We start from the raw sequence: 12,079 nt of genomic DNA on the forward strand, positions 1-12,079 counted from the left end.
TTAAAAGGGGAACACAATCACCGTCAAGTCACACATAGTCATGACTTGGGTCTAAATTGCCATTCCTTCATCATCACTGGATCAATATCCAGGAATTTCCTAACTAAAAAGACTTGCATTTATACGGTGCCTTTCATGACCTCAGGACATCCCAAGGTGCTTTACAGCCATTTAAGTACATTTTTTAAGTATAGTCACTGCTGCAACGTAGGAAACGCAGCAGCCAATTTGTGCACAGCAAAATCCCACGATAAGCAATGTGATAATGACCAGATAATCTGCTTTTTAGTGATGTTAGTTGAGGGATAAATATTGGCCAGGACATCAGGGAGAACTCCCTTGCTTTTCTTCAAAATAGTGCCATTGGATCTTTTACATCCTCCGGAAGGTAGACGGGGCCTTGGTTTAACGTCGCATCTGAAAGACAGCACCTCCGACAGTGCAGCACTCCCTCAGTGCTGCACTGAAGTGTCAGCCTAAATTTTGTGCTCAAGTCTCTGGAGTGGGACTTGAACCCACAACTTTCTCACTCCGAGACCAGAGTGCTACCAGTGAGCCACGGCTGATGCCTAATACAACCATGGGAGCACTGTCACCACAAGGACTGCAGAGATTGAAGGAGAAGGCCCATCACCACCTTCTCAGGGCACCTAGAGGTGGGCATAACATGCTGAGAACAAATATAAATAATTACTGCTCAGTAATCAAGTACTGAGGTTCACATCACAACTGGGAAATTTTGCCCTCAGCGAACTGTAGCCTTGTAATTTCTTTTCAGTGCATAGCATTTAAGGAAAGCTCAGCTCTGAAACTTTATTGTGCACCTGTTCCATCAAAAGTTGTTCACTGCTTAATTGTGACTTGGAGTTATCTATGGGCAATAGATGTATAGTTCCTATCAACTTGAAGATGTATGTCCCTCTGTTTGCTAACATTAGCTGAAATGTCAATGTATATAAAGAGGGGAAAATGCTTTTTATTCCTGCCACTTTTTCGTCTTACATTAGCGAACGAAGGAAAAGTTACCCCTAGCCCCGTCACTGTGAGGATATTATCAGTACAGAACCTTTTATGGAATGGAGTCGCTACAGTTTTCCCAGGATAAGATTTTGGTTAATTAAAACGGAGATAAATCCTACAGTGGCCCCCAAGCTGTGGCAATTTGGTCCTATTTGCACTGCTATTTATTGGCTTATCCTGTTTCAATTTTTTGGGGTTAGAGGTTTGCAGAGGCCTATCTTTAGTGCTGCTACCTCATGGTGGATGAATCTTAACTCAACAACAAGATCTGTTAGTATTAGTAACTTGAGATATACACATGTTAATGGGAGCGTGGATTTAAAATTTATATGTAGCCCTGAAGCTCCATGGTACCCATCTAATGTGGCCCATGACAACAAAAGGTTTGGCGTATAGCATTGAAGGCTTTGTAAAACTCTGCTGCCCATATCCTAACTCGCACCAAGTCCCATTCACCTATACCTCTGTGCTCGCTGACCTACATTGGCTCCAGTTCCGGCAACGCCTCGATTTTAAAATTCTCATCCTTGTGTCCAAATCCCTCCATGGACTCGCCCCTCCTTATCTCTGTAACCTCCTCCAGCCCAACAACCCTCCAAGATCTCTGCACTCCTCCAATTCTAGCCTCTTACACATCCCCGAGTTCCTTCGCTGCACCATTGGCGGCCGTGACTTCAGCTGTCTAGGCCCTAAGCTCTGGAATTACTTCTCTCAACCTCTCTGCCTTTCTACCTCTCTCTCCTCCTTTAAGACTCTCTTAAAACCTACCTCTTTGACCAAGCTTTTGGTCCTAATATCTCTTTATGTGGTTGTGTCAAATTTTATCTGATTACGCTCTTCTGAAGCGCCTTGGGACATTTTTACTGTATTAAAGGCGCTATATAAATAGGAACAGGAGTGGACCATTTAGCGCCTTGAGCCTGTTCCGCCATTCAGTGAGATCATAGCTGATCTGTGACCTAACTCCATATACCCGCCTTAGCCCCATATCCCTTAATACCTTTGGTTAACAAAAATCTATCAATCTCAGATTTAAAATTAACAATTGAGCTAGCATCAGCTGCGATTTGCGGAAGAGAGTTCCAAACTTCTATCATCCTTTGCTTGTAGAAGCGTTTCCTAACTTCACTCCTGAAAGTCCTGGCTCTAATTTTTAGGCTATGTCCCCTAGTCCTAGACTCCCCAATCAGCGGATATAGTTTCTCTCTATCTATCCTATCGGTCCCCCATAATATCTTGAAAACTTGGATCAAATCACCCTTGTATTCCCTGGAATTTAGGAGATTAAACCCTAGTTTGTGTAATCTCGCCTCGTAATTTAACCCTTGGAGTCTGGGTATCATTCTAGTAAATCTACGTTGCAGGTTATTGTTGTAGTGGCAACTGGGCTTCTGGTGCAAGGCACTTTTTCTAAATGTAAAAGCAGTTGTGTTACTGGAAATAATAAACTGTTAGCATGGTTGGTTTGACTTCTGCTGTAATAGATTTTTATTTTCTTCCTCAACAGTCTGAGCTGGTCGACCTCGCTGAGAGTATTCAGCAAAAGCTTTCGTATTTCAATGAGTTAGAAAACATAAACACAGTAGGTGTCGCTGATGCATGGTCTGTTTTAAGTTTCATTGTGTAACAATGTACGTGTATCCTCTTTGAAGTTAAACTTGTGAAAACACCATCTGATGCACAAAATCTTATTGGTCACTGGTCTCCAACAGGCAAAACTATGTACTGGTTGATGCATAGTGATCCAGTACTTCCACTTCAGATTGTGACACTTTCCAGAACAAATGCCCGAATGTCACCCTGCTTTCCTTCTTGAAGCCCTGCTGTGAGTGTCTGATCTTCATGCAGTACTGAATCCTTAACACTGATTTTACAATACAAGGGCACAATGGCCTAGTGATTATGATACTGGACGAGCCACCCAGAGGTCGTGAGTTCAAATCCCACCATGGCAGATTTTGGAACTGAATTCAGTCAATCTTCTAATTTATGGGCTGGTACCAGGAAAAAAAAAATGACCATTGAAAGCTGCTGGATTGTCGTAAAAACCCAACTGATTAATTAATGTCCTCAGGGAAGAGAATCTGCACCTCCCCAATCTGATATGGCCGACATACGGCTCCAGTTCAACGCTACACGTTTGACTACATGCTCCCGGGGCAACTCAGGCCAGGCGATAAATGCTGCCTTACCAGTGTTACCCACATCCCAAAAACAAATTAAAAAGCACCCCCAGATATCTAGTATTAATTTTAAGTGCCTTGACAAACTAAGCCTGTTTTCACTTCTGTGATCTTAAAGAGACTCTTAGGTTTTTTTTTAACGCACTTTTTGCTTCGATGTGGGTAGTACCCGGTTGAAGGGACTGTGGTCACGGGGATGGCAATACAGCATATCCTTCAATTCATTGGGAGCAATGCCGCTGGAGATCTGATGGTCATATTAAAAGCCTTACAAATAGCACGCACTTAAGAGCATAGGAACAGGTGTAGGCCTCTTGCGCCATTCTATTAGATCATGGCTGATCTGTACCTTAACTCCATTTTCACACCGTTGCTTCATATCCCTTGATACCCTTACCTAACAAAAAAAACTATCAATCTTAGTCTTGAAAATCTCAAGTGACCCAGTATCACCGCCTTTTGAGGAAGACTTTTACACTTGCTGTAAGTCTCACTTTAGTGTATCCTCAATCACTGAGCGACACCACAGAGGATCTGTGTAAAAAAAAAGTTCAGAATAGGTGATTATTTGAAGTACTAATATGTAGCTCAGTATGCACTTGTTGCGTATCATAAGCAAGCTACATACATGGGAGTAGACCATTTAAGGAAGTGTTCTTTCAATAGGAAAGCATTCTGGTTAGAAATTGGCATTTTTGTGTACTTCTATTCAAACCCTAATCTACTTGCAACTAAGGTCGAAACTATATCCTGACAATATTTTGCTCTCATTCTAGAAATTGAATTCACCCATGTTATCTGTGAACAGTGAAGGATTTATACCGATGCTGGCCAAATTAGATGACTGTATCACCTATGTGTCATCACATGTAAGTCATTTTGATGGAGGTACAGTTTTGTCTGCGCTACTATAACAGGGCCTAATTAATTCCAATCTGCAGTCCCAGTTTTCGATTCATTAATAGGGCTATTGATGTATCTTGTAGATCATGTACTTAGCTGTAACGCATATAGCATGCAGCGAGACCCTGTGATCTTCATTTTTATAATACTCTGACATTGAATCTGTTAAATCATAGCAATTTCAGTACAGAAGTAGAGTATTTGACCCATTGTACCTTTGCTGGTGCTAGCTCCACACTTTGGGTGGGGATATTGTAGTGTTGGTCTGGGCGGTGTTGCCGGGTCTGGGCGGTGTTGCCGGGTCTGGGCGGTGTTGCCGGGTCTGGGCGGTGTTGCCGGGTCTGGGCGGTGTTGCCGGGTCTGGGCGGTGTTGCCGGGTCTGGGCGGTGTTGCCGGGTCTGCGTTGGTCTGGGCGGTGTTGCCGGGTCTGCGTTGGTCTGGGCGGTGTTGCCGGGTCTGGGCGGTGTTGCCGGGTCTGGGCGGTGTTGCCGGGTCTGCGTTGGTCTGGGTAATACAGCTACAACACTGGCACCTACCCGACAATGTGGAAAATTGCCCAGGTATGTCCTGTCCACAAAAAGCAGGACAAATCCAATCCGGCCAATTACCGTCCCATCAGTCTACTCTCAATCATCAGCAAAGTGATGGAAGGTGTCATCGACAGGGCTATCAAGCAGCACTTACTCACCAATAACCTGCTCACCGATGCTCAGTTTGGGTTCCGCCAGGACCACTCGGCTCCAGACCTCATTACAGCCTTGGTCCAAACATGGACAAAAGAGCTGAATTCCAGAGGTGAGGTGAGAGTGACTGCCCTTGACATTAAGGCAGCATTTGACTGAGTGTGGCACCAGGGAGCCCTAGTAAAATTGAAGTCAATGGGAATCGGGGAAAACTCTCCAATGGCTGGAGTCATACCTCGCACAAAGGAAGATGGTAGTGGTTGTTGGAGGCTAATCATCTCAGCCCCAGGGCATTGCTGCAGAAGTTCCTCAGGGCAGTGTCCTAGGCCCAACCATCTTCAGCTGCTTCATCAATGACCTTCCCTCCATCATAAGGTCAGAAATGGGGATGTTCGCTGATGATTGCACAGTGTTCAGTTCCATTCGCAACCCCTCAAATAATGAAGCAGTCCGAGCCCACATGCAGCAAGACCTGGACAACATCCAGGCTTGGGCTCATAAGTGGCAAGCAACATTCGCACCAGATAAATGCCAGGCAATGACCATCTCCAACAAGAGAGAGTCTAACCACCTCCCCTTGACATTCAACGGCATTACCATCGCCGAATCCCCCACCATCAACATCCTGGGGGTCACCATTGACCAGAAACTTAACTGGACGAGCCATATAAATACTGTGGCTACGAGAGCAGGTCAGAGGCTGGGTATTCTGCAGTGAGTGACTCACCTCCTGACTCCCCAAAGCCTTTCCACCATCTACAAGGCACAAGTCTGGAGTGTGATGGAATACTCTCCACTTGCTTGGATTAGTGCAGCTCCAATAACACTCAAGAAGCTCAACACCATCCAGGACCAAGCAGCCTGCTTGATTGGCATCCCATCCACCACCCTAAACATTCACTCCCTTCACCACCGGCGCACAGTGGCTGCAGTGTGTACCATCCACAGGATGCACTGCAGCAACTCGCCAAGGCCTCTTCGACAACACCTCCCAAACCCGCGACCTCCACCACCTAGAAGGACAAGAGCAGCAGGCACATGGGAACAACACCACCCGCACGTTCCCCTCCAAGTCACACACCATTCCGACTTGGAAATATATCGCCGTTCCTTCATCGTCACTGGGTCAAAATCCTGGAACTCCCTCCCTAACAGCACTGTGGGAGAACCTTCACCACACGGACTGCAGCGGTTCAAGAAGGCGGCTCACCACCACCTTCTCAAGGGCAGTTAGGGATGGGCAATAAATGCCGGCCTCGCCAGCAACGCTCACATCCCATGAACGAATAAAAAAAAATATATTGCCGGGTCTGCGTTGGTATGGGTGATATTGCAGGGTCTGCGTCGGTCTGGGTGATATTGCCGGTTGTTCATTGATCTGGGTGATATTGCTGGGTCTGCTTTGGTCTTCGTGATATTGCCGGGTCTGCGTTGGTCTGGGTGATATTGCCGGTTGTTCATTGGTCTGGGTGATAGTGCAGGGTCTGCACTGGGCCCAGGTGATAGTGCAGGGTCTGCACTGATCTATGAGATATTGCAGGGTTTGCATTGGTCTGGGTGGTATTGCAGGGTTTGCATTGGTCTGGGTGGTATTGCAGGGTCTGCATTGGTCTGGGTGGTATTGCAGGGTCTGCATTGGTCTGGGTGATAGTGCAGGGTCTGCATTGGTCTGGGTAGTGTAAGAACAAGGTTGTGTGCACTTTTGCTAAAATGGCTGTTTATGCCATTTACACCTGATGACATTTTAATGAATACTTGTTTTATTTACAGCCTGGCTTTAGAGATTACCCTGTTTATTTAGCAAAGTTTAAGCAATGCCTATCCAAAGCTATGCACCTAATGAAGACGTATACTGTGATAACACTTCAGAACCTCTCCACTCAGTTAACAAAAAGGGTAAGATTGTAGCTGCTATACCGCTTTTAATAACTTGTATTTTGAAGCATCACATTGAGACAAATGTCACAGTGATGCGTGGTTTAGCATGGTTTTTAATTGACCAGCATATGTTAAAAAGCATTCATCTAATTTACAAGAACCACCTTATCATGCATGTACCTGGTGGAGATACAATACCTGTGGGACAGATGTCAATCTGAAAGGGAACATCATTGGTTGCACACTTGGCCGCTTGGCTCCACTCTGACTTGAGATTGGTGGGGTAGAGGAGAGGAGAACCACATCATGCGCTGGAAGGCTCCCTAGCAGTGCATCAGCCCACACGCCACTCCTGTCTGATCATCAAAATGTTTAAAACAGGCCCCCATCCCAACCTCTGTCCCCAGTTTGGGAAGTGTGGCTTATTCCGTACATCTGTAAGAAATTAAAAACAGTGAGTGGTCTCAGAATTTCAAAGGTATTGAAACTGTTCGGGCGTTGTAAATGTGAAGTTATGTGACAAATTGAAAACAATGGGACACCACCTAACGTAACAAGACAGCCCTAATTGTACCTTGAGTGAATCCTCAAAAAAAACCAAACTTCTATTTACACAGAACCTTTCACAATTCCAAGACGTACCTAAGCGCTTTGCACCCAATGAAGTACTTTTGAAGTGGTGCCGCTGTTGTAATGTAGGGAAATGTGGCAACCAGTTTGCTCACAGCAGGGCTGCATAAACAGCAATGGGATAAATGACCAGATAATCTGTTTTTAGTGATGTTGCTTGAGGGATAAATGTCAGCCAAAACAGAGGGAACGTAGCAGGACAGAAAAAAAGGAGAAACCCATCTTTGTTTGGAAAAGAAAGCAACCAAATCTAATCTGGACGACGGTAGAGGAAAGAAAAATTCCCTCCCCTCCCCCCAGGAGCAATAACAGCGCCATCTCTGGTGGGAAGTTGAAGTAATTATAGAGTGAAAAGTTTACATAGGCACTTTCATTATAAATGGGGACATAGGAATTTATAACGGGAATATTAAAATAAGGACAGAATGTATGACTTCAAAATGGTAACAGAATTGGGTCTGCATGCCCTGGTCCAATTGTCCTCTACTCTGTAACCCTGCTTCACCTGAGGACTGCACTTGGCCTCAACTCCCCACTTGCAATGCCATGGGAGATCGGCCAGTGCTCTATAAAAACACAGGGCGGTGTGTATATGATTTAGCTGCATGTATACAGTAAGACACTTGCATTGTGTACAAACCAGATGTAAAACATCGGAACATGTATAATGTCAAAATTCTGATAAAAGTTGAGATTCAAATTTTATTGAGCATATTCTGTAAAAATTTTGATGAAGCATGATGGTTCAAATAATTCATAAGTAGATCAGAGTGTATGTGTTAAGTTAAAAGGTTTTAATTTAACTCATTTCTAATTTTTTTTTGACAGGACCCCTCGGTTATATCTAACACCGATAATGCCTTTACATTGTTTTATGTGAAGTTCAGAGCTGCAGCTCCTAAAGTGCGGGTAAGTACTGTATACTGTGGAAGCAAACACATTTATATAATCAAGTCTTGGGCGTACTATGTATCTGTAGTGTGTGGGGAAAATTGTTCATAGTATTCGCAGAGAGTTCATCATACTTTCACCTAGTTGGCTGGAAAAGCCACTATCTGTTCACAACTGATTTGTAAAAAATAGACAGGTAGCGAAAGACACCAATCACCAATTCATTCAAATATAGACTGATAAGGACACCAATCACCAATTTATTCGAATATAGACTGGTAAGGACACCAATCACCAATTCATTCAAATATAGACCGGTAAGGACACCACTCACCAATTCATTCAAATATAGATCGGTAAGGACACCACTCACCAATTCATTCAAATATAGACCGGTAAGGACACCACTCACCAATTCATTCAAATATAGACCGGTAAGGACACCACTCACCAATTCATTCAAATATAGATCGGTAAGGACACCACTCACCAATTCATTCAAATATAGACCGGTAAGGACACCACTCACCAATTCATTCAAATATAGATCGGTAAGGACACCAATCACCAATTTATTCAAATATAGACCGGTAAGGACACCAATCACCAATTCATTCAAATATAGACTGGAAAAGACACCAATCACCAATTCATTCAAATAAAGACAAGTAGAGAAAGATACCTCTTTTCCTAGAGCTTGCTTTCTTCCGGGCCTTTCCGTCCTGTAGTCCTTTCAAATCTCTGTGATGTGACAGCTGTGCAGAGAGATTGGGCGATATACAATAAAGAGAGGAGACAGGGAAGTAGAGACTTACAGAAGGATTGAGGAAAACAGCTCAGGGAGATACAGACACCACAATGAGCAAAACGTGTGTGCCATGCGGAAAGAGGGGGCGAACGAAAATAATAAGCAGTAGAAAACCTCAGTGAGATTCAAAGAATTAGAGGGTGGGGAGAAGCAGAGAAACAGTTATAGAAAGTGGGGTGCAGTTTCTTCTGTGTGCGCAACACCATGGAATATCAACTGATACCTTGTGTGTGACTTACTACTACAGCATACCATGTTGGGCAGCCTGTGAATGTTGGGCAGCCTGTGACACACCGTGCTATATTAGGTGTGGCACCCTGGAACACAGAAGGCTGGGCACCCTGGGACGCCCTGTGCTTCACCAGACTGGGCACCATGGTACCAATGCACTATGCACACCCGGGCACCCTGTGACATGTCAAGCTGGGCACCTTGGAACTCACGGTGTACAGCCGGGCACCCTGCGTTGTACATGTGAACAGCGTCAGTATTTATAATAAATGGATTTATAGAGAACCTTAGAAATGATGCAAGAGCTGTTGCATGTTTTGAGAGTTAAGTTTATAGGTAACTGTCAGTTTTTATAATCGCAAACGCTCAAACTTGCTGCCATTTAAAAGTGTCAAATGTGGTGTATTTTCTTCTTCCACAGTCTCTAATTGAACAGATAGAGCAAAGAACTGACAAAAGCTCAGAGTAAGTATGTTCTACATGCACGATGTTTGAGGGATGGTGAACTGGAGAATGTAATTCACGTTGTTCTTGTTACTTCAGTGCCATCAAGTAAAACTTTACCAAGTCTTCATGTAAAGTACTTCAGGTGTTGGACACCAATGAAATGTTTGTTTAGAAAAATTACACACTGTCTTGATAGATTCTTGAGTAATGAGAAGCAGTTTTTTTTGTGAAAGGAAGAACTTATTACATCCTCAAAGTCCCAACGAGCTTCACATCCAGTGAATCACTTTTGAAGTATAGACGCGGATGTCATGTAGGCAGAATAGTAAAGCAAAACTACATCAGAAAGATTGCAAAATTGGCCGCAGTGAACAGTAACCTGAATTATTCATTATAATGGAGTATACAGAATCTAATTATAAAATGGCCAAGAAATGCTTTTGTTCTTCAAAGGGAATTTTAGCTATTGATCCACTGCTTGTTTCAATGTTAATATTTTAAAAATATATCAGATGTATTTTTGAATCAGCTTCTATCACCTACTTGCCAAATAATTCTGTCTGTACTGTGATCGGAAATTGGGTGGAAAAACTAGCCGTTGATGCCTGGTCACTACGGTGAGCCCTTGTCACTTAGTCCCGCAACATTTTCTTCACAGCAGGTTCTTGTAAATGTCACCAGCCTTCTTACAGTTTTTAAGATGAATAGAAATAACAATGTCTACACTTCAAAAAGTGATTCACTCACTGTGAAGTGCTATCGAACATGCTGAGGTGTTATAAGGGCTGTGTCAGTGCACTCTCTCTTTCATGTTGTTTTGTACATGCTCTCTTCTGCTCTTGTTATCTCCTCTCTCCCCTCTCCGTGTCCCCCTCTGTCTCTGTGTCTCTCTGTTATCTCTTTCTGTGTCTGTCTGTCTCTTTTCCCCCCCCACCCCCCCCACTTTTTTAGTGGTTGAACAACCTGTACTGAGTCAGATTCCGCGATTGTAATGTTTTGAAGTTGATAGAAACTTCTAATCAGGTATAGAAACATAGAGGTTACTGCACCGTTAAAGGCCCATTGGTCCATGGCTAGCTCTTCAGGTGAAGCTGCCTGTTCCATTAGGATGTGCATTCCTAGTAGTGGTGCAAATTATGTAAAGGGGAAACTCTTTTGACATGCTTTAATTATCATCAAAAGGACTCTCCAATAATGTTGAACAATAATCTAAATGATGGTGTAAACCTGTGAAAAGAACTAATGGAGTTTGTGGCACCATTTTTTGCTGTGGAGGTTATGATGGTTTGTGGCCTTAATTTCAGTAAATTTAAAGCAGGCCTAATCTTTACTAGGTATCAGCAGCTACTGAGCGAGATCCATCAGTGCTACCTGGATCAGAGGGGGCTTCTGCTGAGTCCAAGCATCGCCTCCACTATTGCTGACCTGACCAGCCAAAATAACAGGGATCACTGTGCTCTGGTATGAGTCTTGAGTACTATCACTAATCTAGAAAGACAATACTGTTGTCATGCAAATGCTGAAAATGTATATTCATGTTTCCCAGTGCCGGTGAAATTGTAATTAATAGCATTTTTATGTCATTTACAAACCATATTCCTGGTTTTAGGTGCTTTATTTTCTACAGTGCAAGTTGGTTAGCAGAATGTCTTCAGTATTTTTTTTTAAGTGTTTTTTTAGCTGCCCTTGATCCTCTTCATAATGCACACAGTTCCAGATAAAGTGAGCCTACAGCCCATTGCCAGCATTTGTCTTGAGTTGATCAGGCAGGTGCATTACGACTGCATGCTTTACCTTTCTGTGACAGGTACTTGGTGCTGGTGACTTTCTCTGAGAATGGGAACTCACTGTGTGGGGACTGGGGTGCAAACCAGTGCTGCTGCTCTGTGGCACAATATAGTGAAGCATCATCACTGAGAATGTGACATCCTGAGAATGTCTGCTGCTCCCTCTGCTGCACCCCCCCACACAAAAACTTTGTACCATTCAACAACTAGGAGGTTGAGCTGGTGACCTATTATCAGGAGCCTCGGTATTGCTCTGTAACTGACCACTAGGAAGTGCACAAGACTTTTCCCCTCCAACGTTTCACTGCTCTCCTGTGAAGACCTAACTGCCTGGTCTCTTCAGCACCTCCCCACAACACTGGAAATTGTGGTTACAAACCTGTGTCCTAACTCTTGTGCTGCCCACTTTGTTAAATGAAACAAAAGTAACAGCAAAATGAGTATTAGTGTGCAGTACTAATAGTTATGTAATGTTACAATTTAAAGAATATTAGTGTGCAGTGCTGATGCAATTACTTAATGTTTCAAATGAAGGAATATTAATGTGCAGTACTAATACAATTAAAATAATAGTGAGCAATGCTAACCCAATTACATATTGCTGCAATTCAAGAAATA

At 43.5% G+C, this 12,079-nt stretch overlaps 1 protein-coding gene across 1 annotated transcript in view; it reads left to right on the forward strand.

Annotated features, from left to right (window-relative positions):
* Positions 1–12,079, forward strand: part of cog3 (component of oligomeric golgi complex 3) — a 62,797-nt gene that overhangs the window by 19,636 nt on the left and 31,082 nt on the right. Inside the window, exons 5-10 of the mRNA XM_067992536.1 lie at positions 2,528–2,602; positions 3,980–4,072; positions 6,560–6,685; positions 8,126–8,206; positions 9,649–9,692; positions 11,009–11,135. Of these exons, the coding sequence (XP_067848637.1) occupies positions 2,528–2,602; positions 3,980–4,072; positions 6,560–6,685; positions 8,126–8,206; positions 9,649–9,692; positions 11,009–11,135 (546 nt within the window). The remainder of the gene's footprint in view (positions 1–2,527; positions 2,603–3,979; positions 4,073–6,559; positions 6,686–8,125; positions 8,207–9,648; positions 9,693–11,008; positions 11,136–12,079) is intronic.

This window comes from Heptranchias perlo, chromosome 11 (genome assembly GCF_035084215.1).
Source record: "Heptranchias perlo isolate sHepPer1 chromosome 11, sHepPer1.hap1, whole genome shotgun sequence".
Classification (NCBI taxonomy): domain Eukaryota; kingdom Metazoa; phylum Chordata; class Chondrichthyes; order Hexanchiformes; family Hexanchidae; genus Heptranchias; species Heptranchias perlo.